This window comes from Heterodontus francisci, chromosome 31 (genome assembly GCF_036365525.1).
Source record: "Heterodontus francisci isolate sHetFra1 chromosome 31, sHetFra1.hap1, whole genome shotgun sequence".
NCBI lineage: Eukaryota > Metazoa > Chordata > Chondrichthyes > Heterodontiformes > Heterodontidae > Heterodontus > Heterodontus francisci.
Genome location: NC_090401.1, coordinates 42,713,424 through 42,740,912, shown reverse-complemented (window position 1 = coordinate 42,740,912; position 27,489 = coordinate 42,713,424). Strand labels below are relative to the sequence as shown.

General features: G+C 44.5%; 1 protein-coding gene across 1 annotated transcript in view; it reads right to left on the bottom strand.

Moving 5' to 3' along the window:
- Window positions 1-291: 291 nt before the first annotated feature.
- The window catches only part of LOC137347196 (sodium/hydrogen exchanger 1-like), an 85,965-nt gene continuing 58,767 nt past the window's right edge, over window positions 292-27,489 (bottom strand). The window contains 6 exon segments of the mRNA XM_068011411.1: window positions 292-3,066; window positions 14,178-14,253; window positions 15,290-15,391; window positions 15,707-15,821; window positions 16,371-16,535; window positions 17,169-17,239. Of these exon segments, the coding sequence (XP_067867512.1) occupies window positions 2,795-3,066; window positions 14,178-14,253; window positions 15,290-15,391; window positions 15,707-15,821; window positions 16,371-16,535; window positions 17,169-17,239 (801 nt within the window). The 3' untranslated portion in view covers window positions 292-2,794.

The following is a 27,489-nucleotide window of genomic DNA, read 5'->3' as shown; positions in this document are numbered from 1 at the left end:
GATTTCACTGTATAATACAGCGGTACCCAGGTTGAGCAGGGAGTAGAAAGAAATCCATGATGAAATAAACAGAAAGTTGAATGGAACAGCATCGCTGAGCCAAAGCTCCACTTCTTGCTCAGGATTCTAATTATAAACCAAGCTGCTTACTCCTTCTACAGCCACACTCATAAATCATCCAAGATATTCTTTCATTTTCATATGAGCTGTGTTCACCTGCCATGTAACTGGCCAATGGCTAAGCACTTGATTACAAAATGTTGATTTAAACCTATGAATGAAACCATAGTATGAAATAATTCATGTAATTTTATTAATCATATTTTGGTACTTTCTCAGTTATATACACATTATTAAAAATAATGAGATCTGCATTAGCTTGGTACAAGGATTCCACCTGTGCTGAACAGGTCAGGAATAGGAGATTCACAATCAGGGTTTTGCGGAAATGCTGTAAGCAGGTGGAGGAACAGAATGAGCCTTTTTTTTGCAATTGGATTTTAGCATCTCCAATAAATGCACAACACCAAAGCACAAGCACAGCCTTCAAATCACCAATAGTGCAAAATCAGACTACAACACTTACTGCTTATCTGCCAGGGTAAGGGTTACTCACTGATTAAGTGTGTACAGCTACTGGTTATTCAGCAGGGTAAGGCTGAGAGTCCCCATGAATGCATCATGCATGTCGGAGCCCCATGAGTGCATCATGTATGTAGTGATTTTCCAGCTGTGTTTGTGGCGAGACCGCCAGCTTTGCATCATGTATGTAGTGATTCCCCAGCTGTTATGTTTGTAGTGAGTCCCTGCACAGCGACCTTTCCCAAACTGAACTCAAACACAATTTTTGATTCTGTGTTGCTGGCTGAAGTCAATTAAATCACATTCAAGAAGGCAGCTAGTAGGATGGAGCTGTTCTGTTCCAAACTGCTACATAACAGCAGCCAGTCAGTCCACTGTTTATTCAACATAAACAGGTCGCCGCATCAACTGTGATCTCACCCTGCCTTGCTTCTTTCTTTAGAACTTGGTCCAAATTGAGATGGGGGTGAAAGCACTGACTGAGCCATCACAGGGCTCTCCTGACAGTCTACACCCATCTGGACAAATTGAGCACTCACAGGAGCTCAGCTCTGGCCTGCACTTGCTGCACTACCAGACGTTACATGAGAACAATGCTCCATGCTCTCGATTGGAGATACTGTGCAGACACAGCAATAATGAGAATTAATCAAAACCCCCCACCTCTTCCAACAAATATAAAAACATCTGAAAAACAAACATAAAAACAAATCAATATCCCAGGATTGTAGCGACTCACCACATCCTCCAAACTCCACGAGGCGTGTGAACACATTCAATCACATTTTCTTTTGAGTGCTGTGACTTATGTAAGCAAGTTTTTTTGAACAGGAACATGCAGAAATTGATCAGTTAGTTAATTTTCTTAAAGGCAGTCGGTAATAGCAGCAAACCATTTGTCAACACCAGCACACACCTATCATCCCTGTGACTTTCCTCTTCTTGCTGACCTCTGGCCCATACATATCCTGCTCCAGGTTTATAACAGTGTGCCAAGGCAACAAAAAAATTCAGACACTAAGGATAAATGGGTCCCACCCTCGCTCCGAGCTGTGCGAATAAGGCGAAGATGCACTAGTGTTAATACGGCTGCTGTATTGCAAGTTCATAGCATTTACAAAAAGTCCAAATTTGTCTTCTGAATGACTGATTCAGCTGCATTGTCCCTAGGCACACCATCTCCTCCATTGCACTCTGCCACAGCGCCCCCTCCTCCACACTTTGTCACACTTGCCCCTCCTTCATGTTCCAGCACACTGCCCCCTTCTACGTGCTCTTTCAATTCCAATATCTGAAACAGTGGTTGCTCTGTTCAGCTGGAGGAGCCAGTCTGACTGGTGCTCAGGCTGGAGGCGCCGGTTATGACCAGAACTCAGCTACAGGAGCCAATTTGACTGGGACTCAGGCTGGAGGAGCTGTTGTGTTTGGTCCCTGTCACCATTCAATTTTAGTGCAATCCACAGGCTGAAATGCTGTCACTGGTCAGACAGTTTTTGTATAGTACAGGGTCTCTGGACATAGTGATTTTCTTTCAATTACAGTCAGAATATAAAACACAAAATGGAGCCACCTTATCATAACCTGATGAAAAACAGCTCCTGATAACAACTAGAAAAATAAATTTCATCTTTGGTTTTGAGTAACGTATTGAGTGCTTAAGCTGCCCCTGAATTCTCAATCAGAGCCTGTTTCTCCAAGTGCCATAGCTCTCGTGCAGTCCCTAGCTCAGGCACGTGAAGGTATTGTTGCATTTAGTAGGGAGCTGTGTCTGGAGCTAATACATAGCAAACACTACAGCCCAGACACTGAGATACTGTAGACAGCACAGCCCAGTCACTGAGATACTGTAGACAGCACAGCCCAGACACTGAGATACTGCAGACAGCACAGATCAGACACTGAGATACTGTAGACAGCACCGCCCAGACACAGCAGTTGTACTTTGTACTATTAACCAAAGAATATTAAAATCATACAGAATTTCAGCTGCCTCACTGTTGTCAGTGCTTCTTTCTGTGTACCTCACTCTTCACTGTAATCTCTGGATCTATACTGCTGTGAGAGATATCAGAACATAACAGGAACAATCAAGGGGAAGGAAGTCTTATCCCCACAAACACACTTTGAGAAACAGGCTGCAGCTAGAGCTCGGGGTGATGAGTAATGCTGGCAGAAGCTAGAGATTTTGCAGCTTCCTCTGTCTCAGTTGGCTCTATGACTGGAAATGGTCATCAGGCTCATTATCCGGTCCAGGGTCACTCAGAAAGCGGTGGATGCGCTGACTGGGTGAACCATCTTCGGATGGTGACTTTGAAAATGCTTCTTTTCTGGGAGTTTTTGTGGTCACTTCAATTCCTCTGTCCTCCCCCGGCACCGCATCTACGTTCTGATTTTCAAGAGAGTCCTTGGAGTAAGGAGAGGCCAGGTCGATGGTGATGATTGGCATGCTGCTTAAAGGATCCTTAGGCTCAAAGTACATGGAATCTGATTGAAGAGAAGAGGACAGTTAGTACTTTGATTTCACACCTCACATTTTGTATTCTGCCGCTCGGAAACTCAGACACATTTCAATTTCTTTTTAAGCTCTGCTGCACTGTGGGGATATCTGAATGGCCAACAGACCTCAGTCTGTAAACAATTGTATTGTCGACTATAATGCAGCTTAGAGACAACTAGTTCACTCAGATGCCAGTCAGTTGTTACCAAGGTGTCTTCTGGGCAAAATTTCAATTTCTTAGGTTCCAGTCTTGGCTTAGGGGACTCAGGAGATCATGGGTTCAAGCACTACTCCGGAGACGTGAGCATAAAATCCAGGCTGACAGTTCAGCACATACAGAGGGAACGCCGCGCTGCCGGAGGGGCGGCACGGAGGGAACGCCACGCTGCCGGAGGGGCGGCACGGAGGGAACGCCGCGCTGCCGGAGGGGCGGCACAGAGGGAGCGCCGCGCTGCCGGAGGGGCGGCACAGAGGGAGCGCCGCGCTGCCGGAGGGGCGGCACAGAGGGAGCGCCGCGCTGCCGGAGGGGCGGCACAGAGGGAGCGCCGCGCTGCCGGAGGGGCGGCACAGAGGGAGCGCCGCGCTGCCGGAGGGGCGGCACAGAGGGAGCGCCGCGCTGTTGGAGGTGCCTTCTTTTGGATGAGACATTAAAGTGGTGCCATGTCTGCCCTCTCAGGTGTACATAAAAGATTCCACGCCACTACTGAAGAGCACCAGGGCAGTTCTATCTGATGTCCTGGTCTATATTTGCCCCTCAAACAGTATCAATGAAACCATTTAATAAGTCATTTCTCTCTCTCCTGTTGTGGGTTCTTGTAAGAGTAAACTGGCTGCTGTATTTGCCCAGTAACAATATTTTGTAAATACTTAATTGGCTGTAAAGTGATTTGGGACATCCTGAGGACATAAAAGGCACTACATAAATTTAAGTTCTTTCTTTAGTCTCATAGGTGTCCCCTGCCCACACAGGAAAGTTAACGAAACATGCAGCAACAGGCAGCGCACAGGGTACGGACAGTGGAGATGAATTTGAGTCGGTCTGGGAGATGCCAACTACAGTCTATTGGCTTGGTCGTTACTGAGCTCGAGGCAAATGTCTGCAATTCTAAGGTCTTCTATAGGGACAACTCAAACTCATTACTATAAGTCACTTGCATAGTTTTATCGAGGAGCCAGCTGAGTTTCTGGCATCTGAAGCTGTTGAGAGTGACGTCACAATCAACAGAGAGAGCAGGGAAGAAGCTACCTATTTGGTGAGTATCTGGTAAGTGATTAAGGTCCATTCTAATCCTAATGTTTAAAATGTTAAAGGAACTAGTGGTAAGCTTAATAAAATATATCAAAAAAAGGAAAATATAATAAATAATTGAACAGAATAATGAAGTAATCAATTAAACCACATTAAGGATGGCAGGACAGATGATGGGTCACAGCTGCAGCATGTAGGAGCTCCTGGATGCCAGTGTGATCCAGGACAAGCACGTCTGCAGTGAGTGTTTGCAGCTCGAAGAGCTTCGGCTCAGAGTCATTGAACTGGAGTCCGAGCTGCAGACACTGCGACACATCAGGGAGGGGGGAAAGTTACCGAGACATTTTGTACCAGGAGGCGGTCACACCACTTAGGATAGGGTCCTCTGATTTGGTCAGTGGTCGGGGACAGGAGAGTGCGGCTGCAGCTGAGGCAGGTAAGGGGACCCAGAGGGCAAGAGTGCAGGAGCCTCAGCCTTTGTGATTGTCCAACAGCTTTGAGGTTCTTTCAGCTTGTTTGGATGGAGAGTGGGGGCTGCAGGGTGGGGATGGGCAACCTGACAATGGCACCGTGGTACAGGAAGCCATTCAAGTGGAGGGAGAAAAAAAGGAACGTAGTGATAGTTGGGGACAGTATTGTTAGGGGGATTGACACTGTTCTCTGCAGCAAGAGCGAGAGTCCAGACGGCTGTGTTGCCTGCCCGGTGCCAGGGTTTGGGACATCTGCTCAGGGCTGGAGAGGAACTTATAGTGGGAGGGGGAGGATTCAGTCGTCGCGGACCATGTAGATAGCAACGACATTGGCAGAACAAGGAAAGAGGTTCTGCACAGTCAGTATTAGGAACTAGGCGCCAAATTAAGAAGCAGAACCTCAAAGGTAACAATCTCTGGATTATTACCTGAGTCACGTGCAAATTGGTATAGGGCAAATAAGATTATAGAAATTAATGCGTGGCTCAAAGACAGGTGTGGTAGAAGTGGGTTCCGGTTCATGGGGCACCGGCACCAGTACTGGGGAAAGTGGTGGCTGTACCATTGGGACAGTCTACACCTGAACCGTGCTGGGGCCGGTGTTCTAGAGAGCCGCATAACTAGGAAAGTAGACAGGGTTTTAAATTGAATAGTGGGGGCAAGGGATCAAATTTGGGAAGATATGGTAAATCAAGGAGTAGAGACAAGGCAAAAGAGAAAGGTATTAATATGGGAAATGATAAACAGACTGTGACAGGAAGGGACAGAGCGTACAAATCTAAGATTAAATCAACAGGTAAGGCTAGAGATTACAAAAATAATAAAAGGACACAACTAAAGGCGCTGTATCTGAATGCACATAGCATTCGAAACAAAACAGATGAATTGAGAGCGCAAATAGAAATAAAATAAGTACAATCTGATTGCCATTGCAGCAACATGGCTACATAGATTGGGACCTGAATATTGAAAGATACATGGCATTTAGGAAGGATAAGGAGGACAGGAAGCTAGGAAAAGGTGGAGGGGTCGCTCTGTTAATTAATGATGGTATTAATGCAATAGAGAGGGATGACCTAAGTTGAGGAGACCAGAATGTAGAAGTTGTTTGGCTAGAGATGAGAAATCATAAAGCCAAGAAGTCACTTGTGGGAGTGGTGTACAGGCCACCTAACATTAACCACATTGTGGGACGGGGTATAAAGGAAGAAATAATGGCAGCTTGTCAGAAACGTACAGCAATAATTATGGGTGATTTTAATCTACATATAGACTGGAAAAATCAGATGGGCAGAGGTAGCCTAGATGAGGGGTACATAGAATGTTTTTGGGATAATTTCTTGGAACAATGTGTTCTGGAGCCAATCAGAGAGCAGGCTATACTAGACCTGGTATTGTGCAACGAGACAGGGTTAATTAATGACCTCATAGTTAAGGCACCCCTAGGTAGCAGCGATCACATGATTGAATTTTACATTCAGTTTGAGGGAGAGAAGAGTGGCTCCAAGACTAGTATTTTAAACTTAAATAAGGGCAATTATGAGGGCATGAAAGCGGAGCTAGTTAAAGTGAACTGGCAAATCAGGTTAAGGGATAGGTCAATAGAGAGTCAGTGGCAGACATTTAAGGGGATATTTCAGAATACACAGAATAGATACATTTCAACGAGAAAGAAAAATTCCAAGGGTGGGACCCACAATTGCGCAAAGATGGGAGGCAGGTCAGAAGATTGGACAGAATGTAAAAAACAGCAAAGAAGGACTAAAAGATTGATAATGAAGGTCAAATTAGAGTACAAGAGAGAGCTAGAAATATAAAGACAGATAGTAAGAGTTTCTACAGATATTTAAAAAAGAAAAGAGTTAGCAAAGTGAGCGTTGGTCCTATAGAAAGTGAGTCTGGGGAATTAATAATGAATCATAAGGAGATGGCAGATGAATTGAACAGATATTTTACAAGAAAATTAGAATCACCAGGGAAGTGGTACTCAGCAAATCGTTGGAGCTGCGGGCTGCCAAATCCCCGGGTCCTGATGGACTTCATTCTCGGGTATAAAAGAAGTGGCTGGTGAGATAGTTGATGAGTTAGTTTTAATTTTCCAAAATTCCCTAGATTCGGGGAAGGTTCCTTTAGATTGGAAAATAGCGAATGTAACTCCTTTATTCAAAAAGGGCGGGAGATAGAAAGCAGGAAACTACAGGCCAGTTAGCTTAACACCTGTCTTAGGGAAAATGTTAGAAGCTATTATTAAAGACGTTATAGCAGGGCATGTAGAAAAATTCAAGGTAATCAGGCAGCGTCAACATGGTTTTGTGAAAAGGAAATCATGTTTAACCAATTTATTGAAGTTCTTTGAGGGAGATACATGTGCTGTGGATAAAAGGGAACTGGTGGATATATTGTACTTAGTTTTCCAGAAGGCATTTGATAAGGTGCCACATCAAAGGTTATTCCAGAAAATAAAAGCTCATAATGTAGGGGGTAGCATTTTGGCATGGATAGAAGATTGGCTAGCTAACAGGAAACAGAGAGTAGGCATAAGTGGGTCATTTTCTGGTTGGCACAATGTAACGAATGGTGTGCCACAGGGATCTGTGCTGGGGCCTCAACTTTTTATAATTTATCTAAACGACTTAGGTGAAAGGACCGAAGGTATGGTTGCTAAATTTGCTGATGACACAAAGATAGGTAGGAAAGTAAGTTATGAAGAGGACATAAGGAGGCTACAAAGGGATATAGATAGGTTAAGTGAGTGGGCAAGGACCTGGCAAATGGAGTACAATGTGGGAAAGTGTCCACTTTGGTAGGGAGAATAAAAAAGCATATTATCTAAATGGTGAGAGATTACAGAACTCGGAGATGCAGAGGAATCTGGGTCTCCTAGTGCATGAATTGCAAAAGGTTAGTATGCAGGTACAGCACATAATTAGGAAAGCTAATAGAATGTTATCGTTTATCGCGAGGGGAATTGAATACAAAAGTAGGGAGGTTATGCTTCAGCTATACAGGGCATTGGTGAGACCACATATGGAGTACTGTGTACTGTGTACAGAGAAGGTTCAATAGACTAATACCTGGAATGGGTGGGCTGTCTTATGAAGAAAGATTGGACAAGCTAGGCTTGTATCGGCTGGAATTTAGAACAGTAAAAGGCGACTTGATTGAAACATATAAGATCCTGAGGGGTCTTGACAGGGTGGATGTGGAAAGGATATTTCCCCTTGTGGGAGAATCTAGACCTAGGGGTCACTGTTTAAAAATATGGGGTCGCCCATTTAAGACAGAGATGAGCAGAAGTATTTTCTCTCAGAGGGTCGTGAATCTTTGGAATTGTCTTCCTCAAAAGGCAGCGGAAGCAGAGTCTTTAAAAATTTTAAGGTAGAGGTAGATAGATTCTTGATAAGCAAGGGGGTGGAAGGTTATCAGGGGTAGGTGGAAATGTGGAGTAATCAGTTCAGCCATGAACTTACTGAATGGCGGAGCAGGCTCAAGGGGTCGAGTGGCCTACTCCTGCTCCTAATTCGTATGTTCCAGCCTAATGAGGAAGCTGCAGGTCACCAATTCACAGGTCAGAGGAATAAAAGCAAAGTACTGCAGAAGCTGGAAATCTGAAATAAAAACAGCAAGTGCTGGAAATACTCAGCAGGTCAGGCAGCATCTGAGGAGAGACAAGCAGAGTTAGCAGATGAAAGGTCACTGACCTGAAACGTTAACTCTGCTTCTCGCTACCAGGTGAGAAAGAGGTCTAGGGTTCCCTTCCCGCTTTCAACTGGTCTTACTGTAACAGGGTTTAATTTTAAACACACAGTGTTTTTAGCTCCCCCTTGGTGAATCCTTGTTCAATGCTTTCCAAAGAAACCAGCACACACACACAGGTTTTCTTAGGTTTAAAGAAGAAAAGTTGAAAGTTATTAAACTTAAACTCTAATTCGGTTAATGCCTACGGATACACAATGCGCCCCACGCGAAAAGTTTGAGGCAATATCTGAAGAGTTGTTACAGTTCTTCGAGCTCACTGCAGAATCCTTGACTGTAGGTAGATCTTGCTTTTCGTTGGGGCCCAGTATTCTTCTTAAACCTTGTTGGCTGTAGGAGTCTTTTCTCTCTTGGGGTTCATGTGTCTTCAGTGGATTCAGAGGCTTGTGAGAAAGAGATGGGAGCAGACAGGAGAGAGATCTTCTCAGTCCAGGAGCAAACAGACACACCCCAAACTGCTTGTACAAATTCAAAAAACTCAAGTTGCCCAGCAGGTTAGTCACGTGACTAGCTGGTTTGACCTTGTCCGCTTGTGTATTCAGCCATCTTAGCAGTCAACCTGGAATGTGAGCTCCCCCACCTTCAAAGCCTGGTAATCAAAAGTCCATAGTGGGTTGAATGTCAGGGAATGGCTGCTTTGTCCTTCCAAACACTGTCTGTTTATAATCAATGTCTTTTCTAGCCATGGCCAATCTGTTTAACAAGTCTTCTTTACTCCAGTAACAGTTTACAATCAACGTTCATGACAAAATTAATGTGCCTCGTTTTTGGCAGGTGGGGCCTAGCATGACACCTCTACACCCAGCGGAATGAAATGCGATTTGAGAAAAATGCATTTCATTAAAAGGGTTGAGAGAAAAATATGATACAGAAAAAAAACATGCATTGCTCTCTTTAATTTCCATTCATTCATTAATCCTAAAACTTATTAAAACTGTCTTCTCTTGGTGCCATTGCAGCTTTAATTGCCCCCTTTTGGTAACTCAATAAACATTTGTTTTTTTGGGGGGGGGGGGGAAGTTTCTCTTCCGTTAGCCCATTTCCACGGCTGCCTCGGTGTTTGTTCCTGCTGAGGTAATTTTTTTTTAAAAAAAGAGTCAGTAGTGGGTGGGTCTATCCTGTACACTCTTTCACTGCTTTGCTGAGTTATGCAAAGGCTTTTGACTTCAGGGGATGGGTGGTTCTTTTTTTTCCTGACTGTGGGGGAGGATTCTTTGCTAATCTCCCCTTTGTCCCAGAGGACACTCCTGCCTGCAGGTATTTGTGCAGACTCTACTATCTCTCCTGTGGCACTTCAACTAGGTGAGGCATCACCCTCACTGATTCTCTGACCCCTAGAGGTCTTTCTTTGTCTCTGCAGGTTCCTGTAAATGCTGTTAGCAACTCTGGTGGCATGCCTCTAGTGTCTGCACTTATGTAGGAGGATGTGGGTCTAATTGTTCACATTTTTCAGGATGGGCTGACCGGACGGTAGGGGCTTTCATCCGGGATTCCTCCTGGACTTCCTTTAACCTGCCCTCTTGGTCACTTTTTCCCCTTCTCTGTCTAACCTTTTGCCCGCCTTGGCCTGTCTGTCCCTTTTTGTTCTCGGCAGGGGTCCCTTACAGTTCAACAGCCCTCTGTTGGAGGGTTCTCCTAACACCAGTACAGAACTTAGGGATGCATGTTCCTGCAGTATTCCACCACATCTTTGTGGAGTTTTGGCCCGTCAAACTGCTGTCTTATGCGGGCTTTGGTCTTTCGTATACCAGCATGTACAGTCACTGTAGTCTCGTGGGCTCTTAATAATTCTTTCCAGTACCTCTGTGGCATCACTAACTGGTGAACTACTGTCCACTCCTTGCTCTCAGGTCTGTGAGGAGGATTCCATTTCCTCATCAGTACCTCATTCTTTAAATAGTAGCAATCAGGGACTCCCTCCTCTTCACTTTCAGACTGGGCAGCCTGTGCTAACTCTTGCAATACTGGGTCAACTCGCTGAGCCTCAGCTAGGGAAAATCCATTTAATTCATTCCCTGGGTCGCCTAACTTTCCAAAGAAAGTCTCGGACAGGCAGACCTCATGGTCATCTGCCTGCAGTGCCAATGCAGTCTCCTCTGGGGGAGCTGCTTTGACCACAGCCTGATCCATTACACATTCAGGGAAACTACAGGGGTTCATCTCCCATCACTGCCCTATCTCACTGACCTCCTCCAGTCTTTCTTTCACTACTGGGGGTGGGGGGGTGGGGGGGGGGGGTGCTACCACCTTCACCCCTGCCAGATCATTACCTAGGAGCAGGTCAACCCTGTCCACAGGCAAACTAGGGACAATCCCTACGGTCACTGGTCCCAAAACTAGGTCGCACTCTAGGTGCACAGATACAGGCATATATTTTATATTTTTTATATTTAGAGATACAGCACTGAAACAGGCCCTTCGGCCCGAGTCTGTGCCAACCAACAACCACCCATTCATACTAACCCTACAGTAATCCCATATTCCCTATCACCTCCCTACACTAGGGGCAATTTATAACTGCCAATTTACCTATCAACTGCAAGTCTTTGGATGTGGGAGGAAACCGGAGCACCCGACGAAAATTCACGCAGACACAGGGAGAACTTGCAAACTCCGCACAGGCAGTACCCAGAATCGAACCCGGGTCCCTGGAGCTGTGAGGCTGCGGTGCTAATCACTGCGCCGCCCCAAAATACTGCCCTCCAATACCGTTCACCGTACTCTCTGGGGGAAAGGTCAAGCCTTTTCCCAGAAAAAGGGATCTCGTGGCTCCTGGGTCCCTGAGAATTACTATGGTCTTGCTTGCCCCACTTGATGAGTAGGTTACTTTCCCTTCAGACACAAAATCCTGATAACTTTCAGGAATCCTATTAAATTTTCCTGCACTTGCAGCAGTAAGCTTCCTGGGTCTCACTCTTACTGCAATTAAAGCCACAGCTTGTTCTTCTGTGCTTTCCAACAGGTTCCCTTCTTCACTGAGCGGGTGTGCCCTGATTAACCCTACTGGCTTTCCCTTTAGTTTCCAACAGTCAGCTTTTAAATGCCTGGTTTTATTACAATGGAAGCACACAGGTCGCTGGGTCTCACTCTTGCTCACAGCACCTTCCTTTTTGGCTAGAGAAGGGCCCCCTGTGTCTCCTGCCTTCCTAGCTCTCCCAGAACTGCCTGGGTTCCTATCACCTTACCGCCCTTTGTCCCTTTCGGATTTGTGAGGGTGATTAGGAAAGGTTCACCCCTGGGAAACCAACTTATAAATTAAAGCAAACTCATCAGCTACAACGGCTGCTTGCCAGGCTCTCTTAACACTCTGCTCCTCTACATGAGTGTTTATGGAGAGTGGGAGAGTGTGTTGAAATTCCTCTAACAGAATTACTTCATTGAGATTCTCATAGCTGAGCTGTACTTTAAGAGCCCTCAGCCACTGGTCAAAAGCCAGCTGCTCACTTCTTTCAAACTCCAGATAAGTTTGATTAGCTTGCTTCTTGAGGGTTCTAAACTTTTGGCAATAGGCTTCGGGTACTAATTCATCTGTCCCGAGGATAGCATTTTTGGTCAGTTCATAATTTGATGAACTCTCATCTGGTAACAGGGAATAAACCTCATGGGCTTTTCTAGTTAGCTTGCTTTGTAGTAAAAGAGGCTAGATCTCAGCTGGCTATTGTAGCTGCCTTGCCAGTTTCTCAAAGGACACAAAATACTTCTACATCCTCCTCAGTGAATTTTGGAATTAGTTGAGCTAGTTTTAACAATTCTGTACCCAGCCCCGAATTACGATCCTCCATATTGGCCATGCTTTCACTGGGGTTACTCTGTAGCCCCCTAGTTAACTCAAGCCGCCTTGTCTCCCTTTCTTCGCATACTTTCTGGAATATTCTTTCTCTCTCTCGTTCCTTCTCCTGTCCTTTTTTTTCATGTTACTTCTGGAAGGCTCTCTCTTTCTCCCTCTCCTGTCTCTCTCTTGCCCTGTCTTCTAATTCAAGTTTCCTTTGTTCCAATTGTATCTTTGTTAGCAGTACCCTGTCTGGGTCTGCTTCTAACCCTGCTTATGCTTCTTCAGATTCAAGGGAAAAATGGTTGGCCACTGGCCTTCAGAGTTCAGACTTCCTAGCCAAACCACGTACAGTGATCCCACACTGCTCAGCCATTGTCCTCAACTCCTCCATAGACAGTGCTTTTAACTTATCACAAGTTACTTCACCCTGGCTTGGAGAGCTATACTGGCTTCAGTTGCAGACATGTTAGTATTCAATCACACACAACCACAAGAAAACCTGTATTGAAATCTTGCTCTTTTTCGATTGGGAACAATTTGGCTTCCCACTTCCAATTTCTCTCGTTTGTTTGTGGGTCAATCCCAGACGAGCCCCAAATTTCTGTTATGACATGGTGAGAAAGAAGTCTAGGGGTCCCTTTCAGCTTTCACCATGTCTTACTGTAACAGGGTTTAATTTTAAACACACAGTGTTTTTAGCTCCCCCTTGGTGAATTCTTGTTCACCACTTTCCAATTATAAGGCAAAGAAACCAGCACAAACAGGCTTTCTTAGGTTTAAAGAAGAAAAGCTGAAAGTTATTAAACTTAAACTCTAATTTGGTTAACGCCTACGGATACACGACGCACCCCATGCATATATAGCACACATGCAGATAGGGTCAGAAAAGAGAAGCAAAATAAAGTGGAAAAGTTTGAGGCAATATCTGAAGAGTTGTTACAGTTCTTCGAGCTCACTGCAGAATCCTTGATTGTAGGTAGATCTTGCTTTTCGTTGGGGCCCAGTATTCTTCTTAAACCTTGTTGGCTGTAGGAGACTTTTCTGACTTGGGGTTCATGTGTCTTCAGTGGATTCAGAGGCTTGTGAGAAAGAGATGGGAGCAGACAGGAGAGAGATCTTCTCAGTCCAGGAGCAAACAGACACTTCCCAAACTGTTTGTACAAATTCAAAAAACTCAAGTTGCCCAGCAGGTTAGTCATGTGACTAGCTGGTTTGACCATGTCCGCTTGTGTATTCAGCCACCTTAGCAGTCAACCTGGAATGTGAGCTCCCCCACCTTCAAAGCCTGATCAAAAGTCCATTGTAAATGGACCACGGCTGATCTGTTTAACAAGTCCTTTCTTAATTCTAGTAACAGTTTAAAATCAATATTCATGACAAAATTAATGTGCTCGTTCTTGGCAGATGGGGCCTAGCATGACATTACACAGATGCTTCCTGACTGCTGAGAGTTTCCAGCACTTTCTGTTTTTATCACAGGTCAGAGGAGTTTTCTAAACAGCTGCTTCCCTTTGGAACCTGATGCTGAAATGGGAGGATACAGCGAATGGAGAGTGGAATGTGTACATTTTAAATCCATTTCTACTACCTCTTTTATTCTTGGTCAGGGGCCGGTAACCTACGCTGTGAGGTCAGGGGCCGGTAACCTACGCTGAGAGGTAAGGGGTTGGTAAGCTACGCTGAGAGGTAAGGGGTTGGTAAGCTACGCTGAGAGGTCAGGGGCCGGTAACCTACGCTGAGAGGTCAGGGGCCGGTAACCTACGCTGAGAGGTCAGGGGTCGGTAACCTACCTTCAACTTTAAAAGTGAATAGAAAAATGTAGCACGACGCAGGCAGGACCTGTTTCATTACCTGACCGAACATGTGCTCTATAATGCCCTGGTGGCGAGTCCCGGCCACTAGCTGGAACTGTCAGGTGAACAGACTTCTGTAAAGATCATCCAAGAAAAAAATAAGCGTGAGCATAAGAATAAATGTCACAGCCAAACCATGTTAACAAAAGATGTCAAAAGAATCCAATCCTGATCCTGTATACCTGGTACACACATCATGCAAACTGTCACATTGCTCCCCTGGGTGACAGCTGCATCAGACAGACTGACCATCAGGACTCAGACTGTTGTGCCAGCTGAAATTGGTTCCTACGTTCCAGAGACTGTTTTCATTTGCTCTGTTAGGTAAACACGTGGAGTGAATACGAGTCCCATAAATCACAGATTTGGAATGCAGATCTTGGTGTCCGGATCCCCAACTCCCTAACCCCAAATTGCTGAAGACACCGAACTGCTTGCTGAGTCAGAAATGCCTGCTGGTCTCTGGTAGGTTGGGAATCCACACTATGGGGTGCATGACATTCAACCTAGATGCCCCGACGCCCGCACCACCCACTCTCCACCCAGCTCCCAGGATCACCCACTCTCCACCCGGCTCCCGCAGTGCACACTTTCCACTGGCTCTGGCATCGCCCACTCTCCATCAGCTCCAGCACCACCCACTCTCCTCCTGGGTACAACACTGAATACACTCCATCCCATGCTTATGCAAAGCAGAAAGCAGCTGGAGGCTGTGAGGGGTAATGTGTAACATTAGAGAAGGGAACTGAGTTTCACGAATTGATCTGTTTTTGTCACCCAAGCAGAGGTAGAGAGGTTCTAGCTTGTGATTGGTGGAGTCCTGGATTGAGGTAGCAAACAGCTACAAAATTCTCAATCCAGACATTCTTACATTCTCTTCAGTCACTGATAAAATCTCCCTGTGGAAAGTCTGGGAATCATGGAATCTCCAAACTCCAGGGTAGAGGAAAGGCAGATATGGAGACTTGTTATGCTACACAGCACTAACCCAGCAATATTGCTCCAAGACACGATTAACAACACCGGTGGGAAATGACACTGAGTACTGTAGATATTTGAAGAGCTCCAAGAAACCTGACAAGTTTTATTCCAATAGCAAGTCCCACCTACCCGTTGATCCAAACTGCGTATCCTCTCGCGTTTCAGTAACATTTGCTTCCATTGGTCCTCGTATGGATCAGCAATCAATGTATGTCTATTGTAGGATCGAAGCTGAAAGGGAGATGAGAGAAAACTCACTGGGAAATGCAGCATCAAGGGAGACAATTTGCAGACTGAGTTCCTCAAAGTCTGCTCACAGTGCAGGCCAATGCAGTACGAGAAAGCTGACTGTACAGGGAATAACCATTACCTAGCTGAACAATGTAACTCTGCACAATTAATGAGTAACCTTTACCCTGAACAAGAACTGTAGTTACTGAGTAATAGTGAGCAATGTATACATTGAATAATAACTGTAGTTAGTAACCTTTATCCCAAATAATAACTGTAGTTAGTGAACAACCTTTACCCTGAACAGATTCATACCCGTTGTCTTGTTTTCTGGAGATTCTCTCGAAGTATTTTCCGAACTTCCTCCTCTCTCTCTTTTGAAAGTGTGGGCAGTAAACGTTCGCCAAGTGTACCCTTCGTCTGGATATTCCTATTAAATAAACGTTATTCAAACCATATAACTATCTATTCCAGCAAGAAGGTATTTCAGAACCCAAATGGGCCATTTATATTTACATAATCTAAAGAAGCAGCTGTTATATCCTGTACACTAAACTTGTGGTCAATCAGAGCTACAGGCTGCAGCACTGGCTGAAATTACCCGTTTCAATAAGAATTCAGCGTTTTAAATTAAGGTGTTTTAGTTCTTTGAATTTTGTGAATACAACTTCTCCACAGCCTGACTAAATAAAGCCTTTCATAAAATCTCCACTTCTTAAAAGTTTTCTCTCCTCCTGCTGCCCCCTCTCTCCTTCCTTTGCCAGTGAGCCGACTCCTCTTCCCTCTAGCCCCCCCACTTCCCGCAGCCCTCCTCCTCTTCCATTGCCCTTGCTCCCCTTCACAGCCATTCTCTCCAAGTCCACCTCTCTTCTCTCGAGCACTCCTCTGTCCCCTCCTCTCTTCCACCAACACCTCCGAATCTGCTTGCCCCCACTTCGAAATCCCTCTCCCCCTCCATCGCTCTATATTAGTCACTTACTGAATAGACACTGATGATGGAAACTTGGGTAGGCCACCGCTTTCTACCATCTCAATCGCATTTTTCATCTCCATTTTATGGTAAAATGCAATGAGCTGTGGCTCTTTTGATCTTTCGCCAGTAATTAAACATTTCCTAATGTATTTCTTATTGATCTGGTTCAGCCTGAAAGGAAAAAATAATTATTTCCAAAGGGTTGTATAGCGAGTGTGTGTGCAAGAGCAGAGTTCTTTCCAGCTACACATGATACACTATTCTCTAGAGGCTGGAACATCTACATCTAGTGAGGATATAACAGAACAATGACTTAAACCTACAACATATCATATTTGCTCCCTAGAGCATGTGCAACATGAGTGTATCACTTCTCCGAGTGCTAGCAACCAGCTTTAAATGCAACTATACTGGAGCAAATCCATGCAGCCCTTGGCGATATGATGTGGAGCCAAGGAACGGACGGTCCATGCACCCCTACACTTAGAAAGGAGGTATGGGGAGACTGGCATTGCGAGTAAATGGTTAAGTGCTGCATTAGATGCCACTCTCCCGCTCAGCTCAGTTATCAGGTACTATTTGTCTCTGATTGATGAGTGTTTCCGTTACTGAAGACAATATACAGAATTGCTGTTGTGAGGAATCTTAAACCAGGGCTTGATCACTCACTGAATTAATTGAACCGAATAAACCTCTCACATACCTAGCCAGATAACCCCATGACGTTAACTATATTTAAGTGATGTAGAGAGGGACCAAGGCCCTACAGGATTATTGACACACAACCAATGCAGCCCGACTCACTTCTCTTTCCAGTGGTGATGTCCATAGTGTCCACATACATCTTCGATACCAGTCAGTAAATGATCCAGGAACTGAGGAGAGAAACACCTTTAATAGCCAGCTAGAAATACTGTCGTGGGTCAACAAACTGTATGGTGCTGACATTAGATTTACTGAATCAGAATTCCATAGCACAGCACAAGAGACCCATCGAGCCTGTGCTGGCTCTGAAACACCTCTCCACTTACTCCCCAGCCTTATATTTGCCTAATCTTTTAAATTGGTCCTGAAAACACAATAAAAATTAAATCATTTTTCAAGCATTTGGCAGTAAGCAATAAATAAGCCATTTGCTAATCAGTATAATATTGATGAGTGTGAGCAGCACACACATCAGAAAGACTACATGTTATCTCAGTAACTGGAGACACAATATTGAAATGCATAAACTGAACAGAAAATGAGCCTGAATATACACAAGGTTCCATCCTAAGAGACTGTTAACAAAAATGAGAGCATAAGGAACTGACAAGGGCAGAGAAATGGTTAGGAGGCGAAGAGTAGATAATAGACATGTTGTCAAATTGGCAGGATGTGATTAGTGGTGTTCCCCAGGGATCTGTACTGGGTCTCAGCTTTTCACAGTATTTATAAATAACTTAGGTGAAGGAACAGGAAACCGTGTATCCAAGTATGCTACTGACACTAAGTTAGGAGACACAGTAAATGGCGTAACAAAGAAAATTTGGTGAGAGTGGGAATTCACTGGTAAGCAGTGGATAAATAGTTCAGATAGTACATTATCAATCTGAAATTTAACATACTTATCTTACTTTACAACTGCTAGTCAGTAGCAGTTAACAATCAGTTGTATGTCTATAGATGACTAGGTGGTAATTGGGACTGGCTATTGACTGACCAGTGGCAACTTGGGTGTTTCGAAAAAGGCATATATTGGAGGGTTATCCATTAACACAGAGGTTTGTGAATCTACTGAATGGTGTGGCCTGCTAAACAGAACAGCGTCAATTTGGTGAGAATGAGAATTTAGTGTGGAGGGAAGGAGGTACTAAGTAACTTAAACCAAGGAGCAACAGTAAATCATTAAACAATCACACTGGAGGAAACAGAGAAAGTGATATCATACTCAAGACACAAAGGAGCAGCAGAACCCAAGGAAATTAAGGTAAGTATACAGGTAAGTATCTAAATATTCCTTTGTGCGTTTAGTATCTTCAGTGGTTAGTGTTAAGCTTAACTTGGTAAGGATTTAATAATCCAAGCAAATGTAAATCAAAGGAAAACAAGCTAAGTGATTACATTCTAATAGCAATTAAAGATGCTAATAACTGAAATAACTAAATAATTAACCACAGTAGCTAATTACTAATCTCTCCACCTATTTCATAAATCCAAGCCTCAAGTGACCAATTAGTTCAAGAAATAAACTACAGATAACCAACAAATTAATAAAGACACTTTTGTGAAGGCAGTGTGTTGGGATTGTATTATGTGGGAACGTACGGATAGTGAGACGGTCCCAGACTACCACATTGGCAAGAAATGTCGCTGCCTTGAGGCACTCTGGCTCAGAGTCATTGAGCTGTCGTTCAAGCTACAGACACTCCGACACACAAAGGAAGAGGCAAAATTACTGGATAATTTACTCCAGGGTACAGTCATGCACTCTAGTGCAGGAAGGGGAGAGTGTGACTGTCAATCAGCCAGGTAAGGGGAACGTAGGAATGGTTGTGAAGGAGGTCCAGCAGACACTGTTTCTGTCCAACAGGTACAAAGTAATCTACCTGTGAGGATAAGGAGAAAGCACAGACAGAATGCAAGCCGAGACTGTCCAAAGGAAGGAGGTACAGAGCAGAAAGTTTGCAGTTATAGGAGATTTCATAATTAGGGGGATAGATAGTATTCCTTGAAGTCAGGATTGTGAGTCCTAAAGGACGTGTTGTCTACCCAGTGGGTAAGGGATATCTCGAAATGGCTGGAAAAGAATTTGGAAAGAGAAGGGAAGAACCACTTGTTGTGCTCCATGTCAGAACAAAGTACATAAGTAAGATTAGGGAAGAGATCCTGCTAAGGGAGTATCAGCAATTAGGAGAAAAATTAAAATGGCAGACCTGTATCCATTGGAGTTTAGAAGACTGAGAGGTGATCTTATTGAAACATATAAGATCCTGAGGGAACTTGACAGGGTGATGCTGAGAGTATGTTTCCCCTTATGGGAGAGACTAGTACTAGGGGGCAGAGTTTAAAAATTAGGGGTCTCCCATTTAAGAAGAAGAAGAGATGTTTTTTCTGAGGGTGGTTAGTATGTGGAATTCTCTTCCCCAGAGAGCAGTGGAGGCAGGGTCACTGAATATTTTAAGGCTGAGTTTGATAGATTCTTGACTGACAAGGGAGTCAAAGGTTATAGCAAGTAGACAGGAAAGTAGAGTTGAGGCCACAATCAGATCAGCCATGATCTTATCAAATGGCACAGCAGGCCCGAGGGGCCGAATGGCCTACTCCTGCTCCTAATTTGGATGTTCGTATGTACGTTCGTAAAGCTATCGACAAAGATGGAATAGGTTGCAGCTTTTTTATTTAGAAAAGACTTAGAGGAGATCTGGAAAAGGTCTTTAAAGTTATGAATGGTTTGGACAGGATAGATGTGGAATGTTTCCACTTGTGGGAGAGTCCAAAATTAGGGGCCTAAATACAGGAGTCACTAATAAATCCATCAGGGAATTAAGGAGAAATTTCATTACTCAGAATGGTTAGAATGTGGAAACCACTACCCTGGAAGTGTGAAGTAAATGACTTAGATGCTTTCAAAAGGAAACTAGACACGTACATGCGTGAAAAAGGAATAGGAAGAGATGCTGAAAGGCTGAAATGAGGTAGATGGAATGGGTGGAAACTCGTGTGGACTATAACACCAGTACAAATAAGGTGGGCCAAGTGGCTTGTTTCTGTGCAGTATTCTTTCTTTTGGGCCTCCTTATCTCGAGAGACAATGGATACGCGCCTGGAGGTGGTCAGTGGTTTGTGAAGCAGCGCCTGGAGTGGCTATAAAGGCCAATTCTGGAGTGACAGGCTCTTCCACAGGTGCTGCAGAGAAATTTGTTTGTTGGGGCTGTTGCACAGTTGGCTCTCCCCTTGCGCCTCTGTCTTTTTTCCTGCCAACTACTAAGTCTCTTCGACTCGCCACAATTTAGCCCTGTCTTTATGGCTGCCCGCCAGCTCTGGCGAATGCTGGCAACTGACTCCCACGACTTGTGATCAATGTCACACGATTTCATGTCGCGTTTGCAGACGTCTTTATAACGGAGACATGGACGGCCGGTGGGTCTGATACCAGTGGCGAGCTCGCTGTACAATGTGTCTTTGGGGATCCTGCCATCTTCCATGCGGCTCACATGGCCAAGCCATCTCAAGCGCCGCTGACTCAGTAGTGTGTATAAGCTGGGGATGTTGGCCGCTTCAAGGACTTCTGTGTTGGAGATATAGTCCTGCCACCTGATGCCAAGTATTCTCCGAAGGCAGCGAAGATGGAATGAATTGAGACGTCGCTCTTGGCTGGCATACGTTGTCCAGGCCTCGCTACCGTAGAGCAAGGTACTGAGGACACAGGCCTGATACACTCGGACTTTTGTGTTCCGTGTCAGTGCGCCATTTTCCCACACTCTCTTGGCCAGTCTGAACATAGCAGTGGAAGCCTTACCCATGCGCTTGTTGATTTCTGCATCTAGAGACAGGTTACTGGTGATAGTTGAGCCTAGGTAGGTGAACTCTTGAACCACTTCCAGAGCGTGGTCGCCAATATTGATGGATGGAGCATTTCTGACATCCTGCCCCATGATGTTCGTTTTCTTGAGGCTGATGGTTAGGCCAAATTCATTGCAGGCAGACGCAAACCTGTCGATGAGACTCTGCAGGCATTCTTCAGCGTGAGATGTTAAAGCAGCATCGTCAGCAAAGAGGAGTTCTCTGATGAGGACTTTCCGTACTTTGGACTTCGCTCTTAGACGGGCAAGGTTGAACAACCTGCCCCCTGATCTTGTGTGGAGGAAAATTCCTTCTTCAGAGGATTTGAACGCATGTGAAAGCAGCAGGGAGAAGAAAATCCCAAAAAGTGTGGGTGCGAGAACACAGCCCTGTTTCACACCACTCAGGATAGGAAAGGGCTCTGATGAGGAGCCACCATGTTGAATTGTGCCTTTCATATTGTCATGGAATGAGGTGATGATACTTAGTAGCTTTGGTGGACATCCGATCTTTTCTAGTAGTCTGAAGAGACCACGTCTGCTGACGAGGTCAAAGGCTTTGGTGAGATCAATGAAAGCAATGTAGAGGGGCATCTGTTGTTCACGGCATTTCTCCTGTATCTGACGAAGGGAGAACAGCATGTCAATAGTCGATCTCTCTGCACGAAAGCCACACTGTGCCTCAGGGTAGACGCGCTCGGCCAGCTTCTGGAGCCTGTTCAGAGCGACTCGAGCAAAGACTTTCCCCACTATGCTGAGCAGGGAGATTCCACGGTAGTTGTTGCAGTCACCGCGGTCACCTTTGTTTTTATAGAGGGTGATGATGTTGGCATCGAGCATGTCCTGGGGTACTGCTCCCTCGTCCCAGCACAGGCATAGCAGTTCATGTAGTGCTGAGAGTATAGCAGGCTTGGCACTCTTGATTATTTCAGGGGTAATGCTGTCCTTCCCAGGGGCTTTTCCGCTGGCTAGGGAATCAATGGCATCACTGAGTTCCGATTTGGTTGGCTGTATGTCCAGCTCATCCATGACTGGTAGAGGCTGGGCTGCATTGAGGGCAGTCTCAGTGACAGCATTCTCCCTGGAGTACAGTTCTAGGTAGTGCTCAACCCAGCGGTCCATCTGTTTGCGTTGGTCAGTGATTATGTCCCCCGATTTAGATTTGAGGGGGGCGATCTTCTTGATGGTTGGCCCAAGAGCTCTCTTCATGCCATCATACATTCCTCTGATGTTTCCGGTGTCTGAGGCCAGCTGAATATGACTGCATAGGTGTTGCCAGTAGTCGTTTGCGCAACGCCTAGCTGTTCTTTGTGCAGTACTTCTGGCTGCTTTAAGTGCTGCGGATGTTAAATCGCTGGGGGCTTTCTTGTAGTTCAAAAGTGCAATGCGCTTAGCGGCTATGACAGGTTCCAGCTCTTCATTATGAGATTGAAACCAGTCTGCATTTCTCTACGCACTTTTGCCGTAGGTGGTCAAAGCTGACTCATAGATGGCGTCTCTGATGTGGGCCCACTTGGTCTCAGCATCCCCTGTGGGAGTGTTTTGAAGGGCTGTTACAAGTGAATTTAGAAATTTTTGTAACAGCTGTGGGTGAGAAATTCTGCTCGTGTTGATGCGCGGGTGGCCCTTCTGCTTGGAATGATGCAACTTCTTTGGTCTGAGTCTAACCTTGCTGCACACCAGGGAGTGGTCGGTGTCGCAGTCCGCACTGTGGAAGCTGCGTGTGATTTGAACACTGTTTAAGGCGGCTCGCCTTGTGACAATGAGGTCTAGCTGGTGCCAACGACGTGATCTTGGGTGCCTCCATGAAACCTGGTGACAGGGTTTAGTGTGAAAGAACGAGTTGGTGATGCAGAGGTTATGATAGGTACACAACTCAAGCAGTATATTTTATATAATTCTATGTACGGAATGTAAATAGCATAGATGGGAGCAAAAAGTTACAAAGGGTCATTGATAGAGAAAGTAAGTGAGCAAAACCTCAGCAGATGGAGTTCAACATGGGCAAGTGTGAGGTCATCCATTTGGACCCAAGAAAGATGCATCAGAATATTTTCTAAATGGGGAGAAGTTCAGAACTGTGGGGAAGCTGAGATATTTAGGGTCCAAGTACAGGTACCACAAAAAGCTTCAATCACTAAAAGTACAAAAAATAATTAGAAAGGTGAATGGAATGTTGGCCATTATCTCAAAGGAGCTAGAATAAAGAGGTAGATGCTGACAGGCTGTTTCCTGTGGCTGCAGTGCCTAGAATTAGGGGACATAATTTCAGGATAAGGAGTTGACCATTTAGGACAGAGATGAGAGATGTCTTCACTCAGAGGGTTTTGAATCTTCTGAAATCTCTATCCCAGAGGGCTGTGGATGCTCAGCTGTTGAGCATAGTCAAAGCTCAGATCGATATATTTTTGGACTCTGAAGAAATCAAGAGAAATGGGATTCAGGCAGGAAAGTGGAGCTGAGGTCGACAGATCAACAGATGTTTGGATACTAAGTGAAACAAGGGATATGGAGATAGCGCGGAAAGGTGTAGCTAAGGTAGAAAATCAGCCATGAACTTTTAAATGGCAGAGCAGGCTCGAGGAGCCATGTGGCCTATTCCTGTTCCTATTCCTTATATTATGTTCTTATGCTACACTTATATAAAGTTCTGGTTATACCCCAACTTGAATATATTTGCCTTGGAAGAGTGCAGGACACATTCACCAGAATTATACTGGGGTTAAGAGAGTTCAACTATGAGGACAAGTTGCATCGATGAGGCTGGTCTTCCTTGTATATAGACGATTAAGGAGCGATCTAATTGAGGGGGGTATTTATGATGATAAAAAGAGTTGATAAGGTAGATAGAAACTATTTCCTCTGTTGCGAGAGTACAGCTAGACTGTACAGGGGTGATGTTAGAAAACATATCTGCACATAAAGGGTAGTGGAAATCTGGAACTCTCTTCCCCAAAAGCTGTTGAGGCTTGGGGTTAATTGAAAATTGGAAAATGGAGATTAATAAATTTTTTATTAAGTGCAATGGCTCAAGGCAGATAAACAGAATTAAGATACAGATCAGCCCCGATCGAATTGAATGGCGGAACTGACTTGAGGGGCTGAGTTGTCTACTTCTGTTCCTATGTTCACAGTGAACCTGAATATATACAACAGAATGGCACTATGTTGATAACTATGTGGCTTCTCTGCACACAGGAATAGATTTGGTCAGTGCGGAGGCTTTGAACCAAACTGCAGCAAGGAGCTTCACAGACTTGCCTTTGAATGGTTTGCAGATTTCATTAGTTCTCCCCTCTGCGTCACAATGTCAACCCCGTTTGCCAAATTAAATCACCCTCCACACGGCTCAGCTGGGATTCTCGACAACCATATATCAGAGGGTCACAGCCTTGAAATAAGGGTTTGTGACTTCCCCTTTCCCATAAAGCGGAATAAACACTTGCCTATGTCCAACACCTTTCATCACCTCAGGATGTCCCAAAGTGCTTTTCAGCCAATGAAGTTTTTTTGAAGTGTAGGAACTGTTGTAATGTAGGAAATTAAGCACAAATTTTGCACACAGCAAGCTCCCACAAATAGCAGTGAGATAAATGGCCAGACAATCTGTTTCAGTGATGTCAGTTGAGGGATAAATATTGGCCAGGACATGGGAAAACTCCCCACTCTTCTACGCAATAGTGTCCTGGAATCTTTTATGTTCATTCGTGAGGGCAGATGGGGGTCTCAGTTTAACGCCTCATCCAAAAGACGGCAGCTCTGACGTTGCGCCATTCCATCAGCACTGGCACTGGAAGTGTTAACCTATATTTTTGTGCTCAAGTTTCTGGAGTGGGGTTTGAACCCATGGCCTTGACTCAGGGTTGAGCATGTTATCACTGAGCCACTGCACAGAATCAAAAAGTTAAGCGTGCAGATAGCACTAAATGCTTCAGTTCCCTAAGGTGCTGTTTCAATGCAAGCTGAACACTGTACATAACACTGAAGCTCCATGGCTACAGTGCTTGAGCCAGTCCAACACAGACTATGTTCAAAACTCATGACATAGAAAAGCCAAAAGGGCAGATACTGCCATCTGCTGGTTGTTGTCAGTATCATTTCCCTCTCTAAAGCATTGGCTGGTTAAGCAAAGTTCCTTGGACCCAAAAGAGTGTCACATGTCTAATGCACATTGCACAAGTCCCATAACTGCCTCAATCCCAAGCCACTCCCCAGACTAAACTGCCCTCGAACAAGTGGTGCCCCACACACCTAGGAACAGGAGGAGACCATTCAGCCCCTCCAGCCTGTACTGCCATTCAATTAGATCATGACTGTTCTAATGTGCCATTCTGGTAGTGCAGTGCTATTGAACATACTGCTCCAGATGGGTTTAACCAGTTTTATACAACAGCAGCATTCGCTCCACCCCTTTGAGACAAAGGACAACTTTCCATTAGCCTTTTAAATTATTTTTTGTACTTGCCCACTAGCTTTTAAGAACCTAAGAATACAGGAAATAAGAGCAGGAGTAGGCAATTCAGCCTCCTGAGCTTGCTCTACCATTCAAGATCATCATAGTTGATCTTCTATCTCAGCTACACTTTTCCACACTATCCCCATATCCCTTGATTTCCTGAGTATCTAAAGATCTGTCCATCTCTAACTTGACTATTCTCACTGAACATCCACAGCTCTCTGTGGAAGAGAATCCCAAAGATTCTGCACTGATTCCTGGACACTGCACTCAGTACAACTCCCCAACACCGAACTCTAGGACACTATACTCAGTAAATCTTTCCAGCAATAATCCCTGTGGCGCTTCACTTAGGACATCGCCGCAGCACAAATCCCTGGACACTCCACTCAGCACATCTCCGACAACCCACTCATCACATCCTGGAGCACCTATCCCTGGGATAGCCCCCTAGTTCGAGATTCCCCAACCAAGGGGAAGCATCCTCCCAGCATCCACCTTGCCAATTCCCTTCATAATTTTATGTTTCCAGGAGTTCACCTCTTATTCATCTAAATTCTGGGGAATATTGGGCTAGTCTACTCAATCTCTGCTCAAAGCACAATCCCCTCATTCCAGGAATCAGTCACTTGACTCTTGGTTTCCCATTACATCTGAACCTTTGTTGCACTCTCTCCAAGGCAAACTTATCCTTCCTTAGAGAAGGACACCAATACTTTACACAATATTCAAGTTGTGATCTCAGCAAGCTCCTATACAACTAGACAAAGACTTCTTTTTTCTTCTACTCCAATCACTTTGTAATAAAGACAAACATATCATTTGCCTTCCTAATTACTTGCTGTAACTGCATGTGAACTTGCTGCAATGTGTGTACAAGGATACGCAGATGCCTCTGAATGCCAACATTTCCCATTCTTTCACCATTTAAAAAACATTCTACTTTTCACACCAGTGTATAACTTCATATTTCGCTACATTATGTTCAATCTGCCATGTTCTTGCCCACTCGCTTAACCTTTCTAAACTGTTTTGCAGCCTCTTTGCATCCTCCTCACAGATAACTTTCCCACTTCATATTGTCAGCAAACTTGGATACATGAGACTCAGTCCTCTCATCTAAGTCATTGATATAGTTTGTAAATAGCTGAGGCCCCAGCACTGATCTTTGCGGGAGCCCACTTGTTACAGCCTGCCAACTTGAAAACGATCCATTTATTCCTGCTCTCTGTTTTCCATCCATCAACCAATCCTTAATCCATGCTAATATATTACCCCCAATCCTATGAACCCTAATTTTGTGTAATAACCTCTTGTATGGCACCTTTTTGAATGCTTTTAGAAAATCCAAATACACTGCAACCTCTGGTTCCCCTTATTCACCCGACTAGTTACATCCTCAAAAAACTCTAACAGATTTGTTAAACATGATTTCCCTTTCACAAATCTGTGTTGACTCTGCCCAGCCATATAATAATTTTCTAAGTTTCCTGTTATTTCATCCTTAATATTAGATTCTAGCATTTTCCTTACTTCTGATGTCAGGCTAACTGGTCTATAGTTTCCTGTTTTCTCTCTCCATCCTTTCTTCAATAGCATTGTTACGTTTACAATGTTCCAATCCATGAGGACTGTTCTAGAATCTGGGAAACTCAAAAATCAAAACCAATGCATCCACTGCCTCTTTAGCCATCTTTTAAAACCCAAGGGTGTAGACCACCAGATCAAGGGGATTTGTCGGCTTTTAGTCCTGTTGATTTCTTCAGTACTTTCTTTAATTCTAATAGTAATATCCTTAAATCCCTCACTTTCACTTGACTCTTGGTTTCCCATTACATCTGAACTTCTACTGTGAAGACAGGTTAAAGTATTTGTTTAAGGTCTCTGCCATTTCCTTATTCCCCATTAGAATTTCTCCCTTCTCTGCCTCTAAGGAACCCAACATTTACTCGCGCTAATCTCTTCCTTTTTACAAACCAATCAAAGCTTTAATAATTTGGTTTTATGCTTCTAGCTACTTCACTTACATGACATATTCTCTCTCTTTATTAGTTTCTTTGTTACCCTTTTACTGATTTCTGTACTTGGGACTCCTAAATCTTTCTCCTCCTCCACTGTTCCTAGC